The following is a 15170-nucleotide window of genomic DNA, read 5'->3' as shown; positions in this document are numbered from 1 at the left end:
CCTCTCTCTGTCCTTGTTTCTTTCCAGATAAAACATGTCACCAGTGGTCACTTTTTGCATTGCTCGCGGGCAAAACTGAGAATAATTAACTCAAGCTACGGGGTATAACAGCGCCTCGGAGTTCTGAGGGAAGGAGCAGAAATCCATGAAAAATAAGCAAATCACTGGAAATGTCAATCAGGGACCAGGAGAGTAATTACAAAAGCAGTGATGTCACTTCAAGGTCAGAGCCGAGAGGGGGAAACCAAAAGGGGTCTGCAGTGGAATCTGTCTTTAAAGAATGGTGAACAAACACAAGCACCGGGAACCCGTCTCCTGACATGATAGCACTAACGAGAAGCGAACGGAGGATGATGTCAACCATCCAATCACTCTCTTTCTCTCTCCATTTTTGTTCATACATTTCTGACTACAAATGAGGCAACGACCCCATACATACACACGCACGCATACACACACACACACACACACAGTCGCGCACGCATATACACACACACACACAGTCGCACACACATACGCCCACACACATACGCGCGCACACACACACACACACACATACGCGCGCACACACACACACACACACACATACGCGCGCACACACACACACACACACACCATCACTGTGGCTCAGAATATACAACGCATCAAGCCTAACAATAATAGAAAGCGGGTACATTTTGAAATGTCAGCAGTAAATGTCAATTAAAAAACACAACAGTGCTGGAAAAGGTGGAGTCTGAAGGGACTGACATTTTTTCATTCTTTTTTTTGACATGCCAGCGTTTATCTGACCAGGCCATTTATTGACATGACGTGAATCTACGTTGTCAGTTCCTTAACACATTTTGACAAGGCCGCCCGAGCGAATATCAATTAGAGCTACCCCAGGGCGTCTTAGGTTCAGTGCAAGCTTTATCCCAATCAGCCAGTCAGTTAGGTTCCAGATTTCCTAATATAATCTAAGGTCAGCCTTGACCGCATGAGAACACTGATAGACAAATGGCACTTCCCAAATCCAATGCAAGAAAACATACGCTTGAAAATACCTTTTGGAGAAAAAAAATACGCTTTTTCTTCACTTTATGTGCATATTACTGTATATTTCTATTGTAGCCATATTTGATGGAGAGAGAGGTCTTCTGGAGCATTATTAAGGTTCCTAATTGTCTAAGGATGTTCCGTTGTCCATTCCAAGCATTTGTTGCAGACACATTTTAATAAACTTAGTTATTCAAAGAACTTAAGATTGAACATGTGTTTTCAGATACAAAGTTCTGTGTAAACCTCATCTCTCTCTGCTTTCAATTTGAACTCCACAAAATTGTGTTTTACTTTGATAATGCCTGCGAAGGTCATGAGCTAATTTAAAAGAGCTGTTTGTTTGTCTAGAAAAATAGTTAGAACTAGTTAACATTGAGCCACCTTTCACTGTCTCAGTTTATGAATATCACAAACAATTCTGACAGTAATGGCTTGAGCCCCAACATTTGCAATTTCCAAAGTATATTACAAATGTATGTTAGCCTAGATAAGTATTTTAGAAAATAAGGCTTAATGATAAATTAATAAATCATGTCCGGTCTAAATTCAAACCCAACAAGTTTAGTGTTAGTAAAGTATTTCTAGGAAGCTACATTGATTTGATAGTTGCTCTATCGTGAATCATGAAGCCCTAGGATTGTTATCCATCTCACAAATAAATTACTGCGCAATGTTTATCTGATAGTCACATAAATTGATGTATTCAAATGTCAAATAGATGGTTAATGAACTATTACCAAAGGTTACGGTTTATAGTGAATCAGGAAATTACATATTTTTTCGATTTGGATTATCAATTGTGTCTTTATCTCTACTGTGGTTGCTAGACATCTAGACTACAATGCTGACATGCCAACATCGAGGCTCAGAACACGAGAGATTGAGACACAGACAGACGGACGAAAGGTGAGGACAAAGAGATAAAAAATTAGAGGAATGAAGGGTAGAGATGGCGAGAGAGAAAAAGGCAGATGGAGAGAGAGAGAGGACAGCCTGCCTCCTCATAGCTACAGTAGCCCCTCCAAGTCGCTCTGCTCTGCTAGGCTGTGCCTGCTATCAGGACTCACAGGCAGGGGTGTGGAACCTTCTGGCACCCCAGAGCCATGTCACAACGTGTCAGCCGGCCGCCACAGCTGATGGGAGGGGTGGGGGGGAGGAGAGGGGTTGAGGGGGGGGGGGGGTTGGGGGGTTGTGGGTGTCGGGGTGGCAGCAAGGCCGGTGGAGGCAGTGGGGGTGACCTTTCAGCTTGCGTCTGTCTGGAAGTCCCGGTCAAGGCTGAGCAAGAGAGCGAGGGATGGAGAAGCCACGCGTGAACGCACCCCCCGCTTCCCCACCCCCCCATCCCGCATTTCTCCCCTTTCTCTCTATTTTGACCCCCCCCCGCAACCAAAATTGCCCTGTGTTGTGGTCCCCGGCACACATAAACGTAAGGAAATATTTCTGAATAATAGTGAAACTTGCAGTGTAAGGTCTTCTACAGCAGTGGTTCCCAACCTTTGACTTCTGATGTACTACTGATTTGTCATCAAGACCTTTCACGGACCACCACGTATGCAAACTGTAGATAGATTAATAGATGAATACACCTCAGTGCCAGTGCCCCCTAAATACAGATTTATTTTTTCTTCATTTTTTTAACTGCAAAAAAATGGCATGGCCAGTGGAAAATAGTGGAAAGAGAAAGTCAGCAAAGACATTAATGCTGTGTTTATTTAGTACAAATCAACCATAAACATGATTGGAAAACATGATTGAAATCATAATGCATTCAATCATGCAATTAGGGAAGATCTGTTATGTAATCTAATAAAAATCGAAAGAGCTGAAATAATGCTCCAATAATGATATTAATACTGCATAATACTGCACATGTCTTCAGGTGTGCAGTGCTTCTTTATGCCCAGTGTAGTAGGCAAATTGTGGTAATTTTTTATGACAAACGTTATGAAAATATTTAAGTCGATATTATAAAAAATATAAATTTAAACAGATTTTTTTAAAATGTAAAACGCGGCATGGATGTAAACAGTATGACAAATATATTGGGTCGGTATACAGAACATGGGTAAAAGGACTGGGTATTGTGGGTATTATTCATTACAATCTGTTTGAGTACTTCCAAACTATTGTGACCATGGCACTTTAGGCTTCACAATTTAAACATTGGCTCATGTGCACGTTTGACCTACACCAGAGTATATACTCTGGTGTAGGTCAAACGTGCACACGATCACATACATGCACGCACAAGGCAGTTCCTGTGCAAACGTTGTGATCAACAGATGCAAGGAATTAATCACCCATTTCCTCTCTTTCCTTTCAAAAACAGTTTGTATGTGTTCTGGGAAACAAAAAACACACACACACACACACACACACACACACACACACACACACACACACACACACACACACACACACACACACACACACACACACACACACACACACACACACACACACACACACACACACACAGTGTTTGGAAGGAGCTCTGGCTAGACCGTTATGGACTGTACAGGGGCTAAACCCTAATCTTACAGTGAACAGGAACAAGCCGTAGTGGAGTGATGTGGAAGTGGAAATCTGGTGGGTTAGTGTGCGGTTTAACGTGGTGGAAGTGGTGAGTGGTTTAGCGATGACAACGCAGCCCTGAGAAAGGCAGATAGTGGCTAATGGTCAGTGGGAAAGGAGAAGTTGGCAATCTACGGAAGGGCATTAACCACATTGTATTGCGGAAGACTTGCGTTAACTGTGTGGTGATTTCAGATAAAAAAAAATTATAGATATATATATATAGACGCTGCATGAAGTGCCATTAGAAATAGGGGAGAGTTGAGAACAAGAGAGGAAATCAGGTTACCTGTTACAGTAGCTCCAAAACTGTTCAGTGAGGTAGGTGCAGTGGCTCTGGTCGTCTCCGAACGAGGCCTTGCTCTCAATCCAGTGGACAATATGTCCTTCAACAACTTTAATAAAACATACATAAATAAATAAAATCAAGCAATGTTCAACGACACCATCCGTCACAGAGTTGTCCATGAATTCAGGTGTTCAATATAGAAGATAAATTCAGGGGCCATTTGCTTTTCACTTAGATCGGTTAACTAGGGGACAAATACAGTGGTTCTTCCATTAAAAAGCCTTGACAGAACATAAAAAACATTTCCCATTTGTTGCTTTGTAGGTGTATTGAAATTAAATTAGATTACAATTATACACAATTACTCACCTATTGGCACCTCTAGTATAATATCCGGTGTTTTGTCGTAGCCCATGGCTCTCAGTTGATTTTCATCTGGAAAGTACAAAAAAACAAAACATGAAATGAGCACATATCGAAGGACAGCAGAATAAATCACACAATATTGGTGAACAGGGACACATTTTAGGTTTTGTTTGGTTAAATTCCTTCCTCAAAGAAAGACGACGATGGTTTAGCGAGCTACACAGAACATAATTTGTCCTGGTGGTCATAACAGAAACCCCTGGTATAAAAAAAGCAGAGGACACGACCACAGAGGACAGCAGCACAGTAAGACCATTACCTACATCTGCCACTTATCTGCTAGCGCAGCACAAAAACAGTGCTCCGGCTTGGTGGCAGAGCTCCATAAAGTACCAGGCGAGGGAAGGGGGGGGGGGGGGGGGGGGGAGGGAAAGGTTGGCACTACAGAACCACTACCCCTGCGTAAGCCTGACCTCCGCTTACAGAGGCCCGCCGCCATCGTCCTTGACTCCGGGCTGTGCTTTGGCCATTACCCCCGCAACACCTGATTTCTCCATTAAATCTCGAGCTGACCAGGTCATTCAATTCCAGGGGCCTGCCTCTCTCCGTCTCCAGCCAAGCTCAACTAATGGGGTGTGCAGGGGATGGGGGGGGGGGTTGGAGACGGTGATCGGCTGTGGTTCCAGCCAGGGACGGTGCAAGGGAGTCGAAGGTCTGAACCAACCACCCCAGATGTCTGAGGTGGAGGGGGTCAGCGGTGGTGCGCTGGAGGGGGGGGGGAGACGAGCCAGCTCTCCCCTTACTCCTTCTGGGCTGTTGACACCGTCATGTGGCTCGGATCGCATTTTTACATCATCTTTGATTAAAATTAATGACCCGTCCCCACCGTTGGGTGGCTTCTTTCCAATCCATTTATCAGGGCCAGGGTGAGGGCCGCCATTGTGTCCCACCCCCCCCCCCTGAACTCGACAGTTTTAGAACAGTCCTCCGTTAAGCCCTGTAGAAAGGTCAGCACTCGGGGGCCATAATAAATTATTTGGACTTGATGACGGAGAGATTGAAGTCCGTCTTTCATCACTCATCAGTCACGGCGAGGTGTAATGATGATGGCGATAGAATGGTTTTACCATTTCCCCCCACCAGAAAACTCTTTATCCTGATATATATCTGGACCGAGATATTGATGTTGAACTCATCCATTAAATCAGTTGCAGCCAAACTGATGATTGCTTTGAGGAGAGGGTTCAAATGGCCCTCTAAAACGTATTTGATTGTACACCATTGGAGATCTCTTAAAACAATATCCTCAAATAATTTATTTTGAAGCAATGGCTACAAAGAAAATTTCTCCCTGTACCTGTACATCAGGATAAAATACAAGCAATAGTGTGCGGTGTATGGTAATTCTGAAGCTCAATTATCTAAGGCACACAATTGACAACAAAAGTGTGATCCCCACAGACACCTTATCTAGGTTGTATATCTCTAGAAAGAAATCCTAGTGGCGGATTGACCCAGGAGGATAAGCCAGGGCTACTAAACAAACATTAGACCCAGGCCTTTGAAGCTCTTATTTCTTTAAATATTCATTACGGGCCGTGGTATAAATTAAACATTGGGCGGCTGGGGGTGTGGATATTCAATAACACCTGCTGGTTCTTAGTAGATCAATAAGAGATAACATCCACTACATCACTCATTTCCAGGTTTCCCTTTAACCGGATAACAACATGGATACAATGGGATTGGGTTTAGTGGGATAGCTTACCCAGAAAGGATAGGTTCCTCTCTTTCAGCCTGTCACACAGCAAGACTTCGTGCTCCTGGCCGATGGCACTAGGGGCAAGGTGTCAAGGAATCCAAACAGGCATGACTGCATCTCATCAGATTATAATTAATTAGTACTGAAACAACAACAACATCTGATAGTGTGTGTGCGGGGAGAAGTTCTAATGAAATATTTAAATGCAAAGACGCAAAAGCATCCATCAGACAGGTATGTTGCTAGGGAAACCAAAAGCTCTCCTTGTAGTGGCTCAGTGGCATGTTGCTTTTCTTTGACTTATTGCCTTGCTTCCGTACGCCACTGATCCACAGGTACCATCACCTCCCAAGCGAGAGGCTGACTTTTCAGGTCAAACTTAATGAGGTTTGATTTAACAAGTAAGAAAGGTTGAACGAGCAGAATAGGGAATGTAATGAAAATGAATAGACGGCCCATGGACCAGCCAGCTTATTGAATAGATCAGAAATGTTTATAGAATACCCTTTATGTGAATACATTATGTCCTGGACTCCACATCAGGCCTATGAAATTTCACGAGGGCCTGATCATTCTTTAAAATTATTATGAGGGAAAAACACAACCCCAAAAACAAACTGCTCCGGCCGTGGGATATACCCCGAACAGACGCACAGCACTCAAAGGCCGGTTAATGCATGCATACCCTGAGCCCCACACGTGCACTAGAGCCAATCTAGTGATGTGTAGATGGAGTTGTTCCAAAGCCCACAGCAGTGGGGCGGTTATCGTGCGCTCTCTGTGGCGTGGAGTGACTCAATACGAGCCGAGACTAAAGAGGGGACTGGGACACCCCGTGAAAGAGGGGAGGGCTTGAGGGCCCGCGGTGGGACAGGCTCGGCCGACCGCAAACAGAGGGCCGCAAAAAACAACAACAAAAAAACCACCAGAAACCACTGGCGCGCCACACATGCTGAGGGAGGTCCAGGCACAATGACAGACCGGTACATGGACACAGACACCGTCATGGTCACATGCTTGAAAAAGCCCCTCTTGATCAAAGGTCTACGTCGGTTTTATCTCTTTGGCCGTTTTGTTCCCCAAATAGCCTGGATATATTAAATATTCAAAGAGTAGTATAATGCAGTACAGCACATTGAGCATCTAGCGTCGTCCAGTAGTCAATTGCAATCAAGAACTACAGACAAAAGAAAGCCGGAAATATTCGTATCAATGAGAACCGAACGTTTAAACAGGCTTTCGATGTGATACGCCATAGTCAGTGTTATACCGTTGACTAAATGCTGACACCGACTGATGTTTGTGAGAAATAGGGAATCATCAATTAAATTACCTATATACGAGAGCTGCCGGTGCAATAAACAGCACAAAGCTATAGAATTTCTGGTGGAATGGAGCATTTCCTCCATAAAAAGAGTAAAAAATGCATTCAGATCATCCAATCTCCTCATCCTGCTCATTTTTTCTCCCCCGTTCCGGCTCCGGCTGTAGCAGCGATAGTGGGATGGCAGACAGGCAGGAGATGAGACGCCTCCCCGCTGAAGCAGAACTTTTATGTCAGGCAAAGCCAGGCACATCTCATCCCCTTCAATAGCTTCTCGTCAATTCCAGGCTTAACATTTTATGGGATAGGATACTGTTTGATGCAGTCTACCAGCGGTCCATAACAGCAGTCATTTATTGTGCACTGAAAAGGAGGAGAGGGAAGGGGAGGAAATATTATGACGCGCAAAAGGGGTAGGAGGGGAGATGTTAGGTAAAGTAGGGAAGAGTAAAGCACTTGTGTGACATTGCACGGATGACGATTGAATATAAAATAATAAAACACACTAATTGAATAGCACCTTTAATGTATGTCAAGTTTCTGCATCTAAATTGATCTTAATAACAATAATAATTATTGTATAATAATTATAATACCAACCTACCTGGTAGATGTGCTTGGCTAGAGTCTGGTCTGGAATCAGTGATGGCTCTTTCAGCATACTATTGAGGACTGGCTTAGATGCTGACAACCAAAAAGACAAAGGAACAAGAAAAACAGATGGGTATATATTTCAATATCTTGACATACAAATGAACCCAAACATCATAGTTTGTCTAACATGGCAATCAATTACAAGTTGCATACAATAGGCTGCTTGTTATTGATTGGCCAAGATCGGGCACACACAGGAAATATAGATACTAAAGACTGCCAATGTCGGTGCAATATTTCTGCACTAGTCCATTGGCTGGTTTGCTTCAAGCATGTGCAGAATCCCCATAGATAAATGTTGCAGTCCAGAGCACAAGAGCCTTGTGTAGTTTATCTATGTTATGAATGATTACTATTTTGCATCTCTCTTTCCCTACTGCTGCTCTGCTAACATTATAAATCAGCATGGCAAGCACACAGGATTGATTCCCCTAGCCATGGAACCGCAAAAGAGAAAAATCTTAAATCATTTCTTAAAAAGATTTGGATTAAATGGATTGTATCATTGTGTGACGAAATGGGCGAAGGACGCAATCTTCGTGATATATATACCCGGTTTTGACAGACTTGCGGCATTACCAACAAAAATGTGTAATGTTTCTATCCACATTTCAGGCATGGCTGCCGTCTGTACTTACAATGCAGCAAGCTTCATAAGCTCCGTGGGATAATAGCATGTGTAGATAGCTGTTTACGACTCGACAGCTCATTTAAAAGATCTATAAGGGACCACTATCGCCAAACACAAGCGTTCAACTGAAAATTAAATGAATGCGTGTTCATTAAGCTTATTATGGGTTGGATATGATGTAGCACACGTATGGAAAAGAATGCAGCAAAACACTCTATTTCTGTCCTCTCTTCCCCTGGGCTTTCCCTGTGCCTTATCTGTGTATGCCCCTCCCTTCTGGATGACTATCAGCATAGAACCCTCCCAGCACCAGGAAGGAAGGACAAATATGGGTAAGGTGATCCCTCATGTACTATTCCTAAGGTTGAAATATATAAAATGGGGAAAGAGGGATGTCATGGGAAGGAGGGGAACCTCTCTCTCCCCCTCTCTCTCCCCCTCTCTCTCTCTCCCCCCCCCCCCCCCCCCCCCCCACAGCTGGGAGGCAGAGTCGTGTGCTTTATTTCGTTGCCCATTTTTCTCAGAGATTGGTACCTTCGTATGTGGATCCATACAGTGTGGTGCAGGTGGTGGGGGAGGAAAGAAATAAAGGAGGGTGGGGGGGGGGGGTTCTATTTTCCCCTTGAGTTAGGACACCTCATGACAAATGATAATGGATAATCTATAAAGTGGGGGGAAATATGATGCAGCAAACTTTATGAAGCAAGGAGACGTATCACTCGCCAACAACACCCCGTTTCCCTTAACAAAGTCACCGCTGGACTGAGCCTAATAATCTGAAGGAAAAATCAAAGGAGCCGCAACCACATCAGCAATATTGGCAACTTATTCCACTTTAATGGCATTTTGATTGATTTTTTTTACCCTTCCTAATGGTCGTTTTATAGATTTGACGCTGCTTCTGCAAAATAGGAGTGTGTAATAAACCTCCCCCAAGGCAAACGGCAGCCATTAAAGCTCTTGTCTTACTCTCACACTAATAACTGGAGGTTGACCAACAGCACATTTTGGCTCCACACAACACACACACACACACACACACACACAAACAAACAAAAGAAGCGCGGACCAAGTTGCTTTCCCTTTTCTTACCCTCGCTCCCACCTTTCTTTCTTTTTTCCTCACCCTCCTCTTCCACACGCCATTATGCTGATTTTGGTTCGACCACAAAACAAAGGCGATTGTCTTCCCCATCCACCTGCTCGTGGTTTTGAGACACAGCAGGGCTAAAAATTGCCATCGACCGGTGACCTTGACACTGACATTGCTGGGATTTACGCCAAGCATTGACCTGATGAAAATGGAAGGCCGGGCCACTAATAAATCAGCCTGCTTTTTAAAGGAGTTTACCCTAATGCCCATTCATCACCGGCTGTAATGCCATTTGCAGGCCGGGGATTCGCCGCTGTGCACAAACAGTGCAGTAAATAACAACAGGGCCCTCGCATCGCTGCAGCCTCCGACATCAGCATGCATTTATTAATGACACCCCGCCATGCTCGCCACCGCTCCTCCATGCTACCCCGAGCTCTTCCAGACGCTACACAGACACACATATATCTTAATATATACAAGAACACAAAAAACATTGAACACACACATACAAAAGACACAAAAGAAACCATTCAGGCAGAAATATGCATACGCAGATGCATACATTTACACGCACACACACACACACACACACACACACACACACACACACACACACACACACACACACACACACACACACACACACACACACACACACACACACACACACACAAATATTCAAAACAATCATAAACACATAGACACACACGAACAAGCATAAAAAAAAATGACATACATACACATTAATAAAAACAAACCCCAAAAACACGCACACCCACGGCTGCGCACAAAGAAGCAGAATAATCTAAAAGGAACCCCGCATGTAGAGAACAAAGCTTTGCGTCGCCACTTTGCACCTTGTAAACACTCCCGGTGTTTATCCTAATTGTCCTGCGTTGCTCGAAATTCTGACTGAGACTCTCTGCAACCTCCCCCCATCCCCAACCACCACACATCTGAACAGAGCGATATGAGGAGGAGGAAGAAAACAGAGGAAGCAGAACGCCTCCGTAGGGATTTGCTAAAAAAAACAGTCAGTGTAAACAAATCGCAAAAACATCTTTCCATTAGCCTACTGTTTCATACACACACACACACACACACACACACACACACACACACACACACACACACACACACACACACACACACACACACACACACACACACACACACACACACACACACACACACACACCAAAAGGAAAGGAAACCGCAATGTAACCTTGGCTTGATTTCTCTCCTCATACTTGTGTGTCATTTGTTACTACTCCCCCCCTCCCCCCTTTACATTTCTTTCCGGCTGGGGTGAAAAAGTCATTATATGAAACACAAAAAAATGTTTGAGAAACCTCATTAGGGCACAGCATTTGTTGAGGGAGGAGCGTAATAAACGGTAACGGATGACTCTCGTTATTGGCCCCGACACTGATGAGCTCCACTGCAACTTTGTTTATTAATTAAAAAGCCCACTTTTTTTTCCCCCGCCACACGTGTGTGTGTGTGTGTGTGTGTGTGTGTGTGTGTGTGTGTGTGTGTGTGTGTGCGTAGGGGGGGGATTTCCACACAGTTACATCTTCTACAACCCCCCCCACCCTACACCAGCTCCCCCTTGTTCCCATGCACAAGCCACTGAGCTGCAGAAGGTGGGCGGGGTGAGGGGGGGTGAAGAGGGTAAGCTCGTTCATCAAACTTCATGGAGCAAGAGGGGAGGGACGGGTCCTGATAATGCGTGCCGCTAAAGCTGATTTTCCATGATGAATCTCGGAGCATATAAATTGGCTAATATCTGAAAACATTTACAGATACTCGAGGAATTGACTACTTGTGGGACATGATGGATGAGGCCGGCCGGTGGTGGTCGACAGCTCTGCAAATCTCAGCGGCTGCCTAAAGCCCTCATTTGATTTTCCAATTTACCCCCTTTTAAATGTATCCCCCTCCAAGCGCGCACCCGCATGCACACGCACAGAGACAGACACACACATGCACCACTAGAAATAGAGAAGATAGGAAAATAAGGAAGGAGAGAGAGAGAGAGAGAGAGAGAGAGAGAGAGAGAGAGAGAGAGAGAGAGAGAGAGAGAGAGAGAGAGAGAGAGAGAGAGAGAGAGAGAGAGAGAGAGAGAGAGAGAGAGAGAGAGAGAGAGAGAGAGGTGGTGCTGTGATGATGATAGTGGTGTGGTGTTGTTGTGGGTGGGTTTATTTGTATTGCTATAAGCATTATGCAGCGATGGTTGTGATGCTGGGGGCAGGGTGTGGGGTGGAAGGTGGATGATACGAGGAGGTGGTGGTGGTGGTGGTGGTGGTGGTGGTGGTATCTTATGTGCAGGAGGAGCCCAGTCCCTGTAGAGGTTACTGGGGCAGAACTGATCCGCTTCCACCTGATTCTCCCTGATAGCAGCGAAATGAGACTCTGGCTCTAGTTGTGGGCATGTGTGCGTGTGTGTGGGGGTGTGTATAAGTGTAAGTGAGTGTGCGCACATGCATGTGTATATGTGCAAGTGTGTGTGCGCACATGTATGTGTATGTGCATACGTGTGTGCCTTAGTGTGTGCATAAATGAGTGTATGCGCTAGTATGTGTGTGTGTATGCATGTGCATTGGTGCCTGTGTGTGTGTGTGTGTGTGTGTGTGTGTGTGTGTGTGTGTGTGTGTGTGTGTGTGTGTGTGTGTGTGTGTGTGTGTGTGTGTGTGTGTGTGTGTGTGTGTGTGTGTGTGTGTGTGTGTGTTATGTTTGAAGCAATGCTTGGGAGGGTGTGCCATAGAAAGCGTCTCCCTAGGTCAGGCCATTAAAGTGAAACGAAGGCTGACTGGAGCTTTCTCCCCTGAAAAGGAGTAATTAGTATACTTGTCAAGTGAAGTGCCACGCCGCAGCGCACTTCCCCGGCGCACACACACACACACACACACACACACACACACACACACACACACACACACACACACACACACACACACACACACACACACACACACACACACACACACACACACACACACACGCGCCACCTACTCTTCCTTACCCTCGTCTTGCTAATGAAGGGCCCTTGCGCTCATTATTTGAAGAAATAAATACACTCCAGCAGTCTCCCCTATTGACAGAGAGCGAGAGAGAAACCTGATGACAATAGACGAGGAAGTAGAACGGTGGTGGTTGAGGGGGGGGGGGATCTTGGACTCGATTTAGAATGTAGACAAAATAAAATCAGGTATTGGATTATCGGTGTAGCACCTGATCGGAAGAACATTGAGAGCACTATGAATTGTGTCAGGGAATCAATGCAGACACTGGGAACGGCAGAGAATTGACATCAAATGCATGGCGTGTATAAACCCTGCCTACATGGTTCCTGTAAAGGAATGTGACAATAAATCTTAAAAGGCCGGTCGAAATTGCATAGTTAGAAAACAGAGAGAAGCAATCTAATCCTGAGCTGGGCCTTGGGAAAATAGAAAAAGGTCAAATAGCTAGTAGAATTGCCTCTTCGGAGAAAGAACAGTCTAAATCGAGAGGCACATGAACTTGTGTCACCATAGGAGTAGGGAGCGGGATTCAAAGATATAGATTGGGAACAGGAGTTCTTCCCCCGCTCCCAGCAGGATAGTGGTCAGAGCATATGGTGTGTGACTGGCAGCAATCCCAAATGTCCGAAACCTACAAGTAGGCATCCTTAAACAACCACTAGTTTCTCTGTGATTACCTCCTGTATCTGAACTCACTGTAAAACCCTTTTCGATAAATGTCTCCTAAATGACTAAGTAGTAACTAGTACCGCAGAACCGAAAGCTGAACACGGACACATACAATATGCATTGAATGCTTTGCCTGACTGAAAGTAGTGAGCAAGAGGTATGGAGCTAATATCAAACCTAAATGGAACAGAGCAAAAATTCATGATACAAGCTACACCTGTGTTTGACCCTGCAATGTCACCTCTGTGGAAAGGGTCTAATTCAAGAGGATCAATTAAGGCTGGACCGTGCTGGATCATGTGCACAGCACATACATCTGATTATGTGACTCCACGTTCATTCCCATCTGCATTCACTTAGCCCCTAACTCAACTCTCGCTTACAACCATAGACACCCGATTCAACCGAAAACCAAGTCTCAATTACACACGTAGTCACCTGATTCAACTGTTAATGCTCACTTACACAACTATAAACGGAAACCTCCCTCACACATGTATTCAGCCGATTAAACAGTAAGCTAACTCTTGCTTACACCTGAATCAACTGTCAATCACCTTGTAATTGTACATACAGTCACGTTATTCAACAGTTAACTCAACTCCAAGTTAAACATACATTTACCTGATTCAAATTCAAACCAATTAGGCAATAACGACAGAGTGAGCAGAACAAATCTACCTATGGTCAATGGCATTGTAGCACGATGAAAACCTTTTGTTTTTGCCCTATCTCATGCAGTTCACCATTTTGTTTGTCCATTCACTCGCTGGCATCTTTTCACGAGGCAAGGGACATTATGGATGTTGATATCATATTGAATACGTAATAAAAACTGCTTTGAATGTATTGATTTATTTATATACGCCACCAGATAGCCTTTCAGTCCGCATGAGTGATGCGCCCTCCAATACTTTAGGGGGGAGGGAAGTGGTGGGAGGGAGTGGATCTGTAGGGGGAGAGGGGGCAGGCGTAATGTGTGTGTGTGTGTGTGTGTGTGTGTGTGTGTGTGTGTGTGTGTGTGTGTGTGTGTGTGTGTGTGTGTGTGTGTGTGTGTGTGTGTGTGTGTGTGTGTGTGTCCTGTGTGTGTCGGGGACTTTGGAGGGTGGATAAAACACCAACTAGCCAGCAAAAGCAAAACAAGGGAAAAAGACTGAAAACAATTTAAAACTCTGTATTGATCCCGCGCTAGTGATTGTACATATATCCAACGCTCCCAAAGGCCCCATTCCTGTGTCTCTTAAATGCAAAGGGAAAAGGACGGGGAATAAAAAAAGATGGTGCGAGGCCGAGGCAAGCACCTAAACCTGGTTGGGGGTAATGTCCCTTATATAGGAGGCTATTGATCTTCACAATGCGCCTGCTTGCCCTCCCCCTGGACACACAGACTCACACAGGGAAGGGATTGGGGGGGGGGCAAGATGGATATGCCTGCCAATAGCATTAGAGCAACCTGTTAGCTAATTGCCAGCAAAGACAATTATCCTGGCATTGTTTCATAATGGAAACACATTACAGAACTCTAATATACACATGGGGAGACAGGCTGATTTGACCATGGAGGCTGCGTGGGCAGTGGTTCATTGCCAAAGGGCACGCGGGTCACTGCTGGGAGGAAAGGCAGGAAAGCTTTGTCTCAGCCTGACAGGAGAAGTGACCCTCTAGCTTGCGGGCTGCAATTAAATAGTACTGCATAGTGCCATTATTATTAGAATTTGCATTTGTAAACGTAATTAAGG

At 44.8% G+C, this 15170-nt stretch overlaps 1 protein-coding gene across 1 annotated transcript in view; it reads right to left on the bottom strand.

Annotated features, from left to right (window-relative positions):
• Positions 1 to 15170, bottom strand: part of cdin1 (CDAN1 interacting nuclease 1) — a 57479-nt gene that overhangs the window by 26531 nt on the left and 15778 nt on the right. The window contains exons 6-10 of the mRNA XM_060052710.1: positions 7961 to 8040; positions 7670 to 7719; positions 6039 to 6106; positions 4274 to 4339; positions 3905 to 4010 (exon numbers count right to left, since the gene is read on the bottom strand). Of these exons, the coding sequence (XP_059908693.1) occupies positions 3905 to 4010; positions 4274 to 4339; positions 6039 to 6106; positions 7670 to 7719; positions 7961 to 8040 (370 nt within the window). The remainder of the gene's footprint in view (positions 1 to 3904; positions 4011 to 4273; positions 4340 to 6038; positions 6107 to 7669; positions 7720 to 7960; positions 8041 to 15170) is intronic.

Source organism: Gadus macrocephalus, chromosome 5 (assembly GCF_031168955.1).
Source record: "Gadus macrocephalus chromosome 5, ASM3116895v1".
Classification (NCBI taxonomy): domain Eukaryota; kingdom Metazoa; phylum Chordata; class Actinopteri; order Gadiformes; family Gadidae; genus Gadus; species Gadus macrocephalus.
This window is presented reverse-complemented; position numbering and strand designations above follow the sequence as displayed.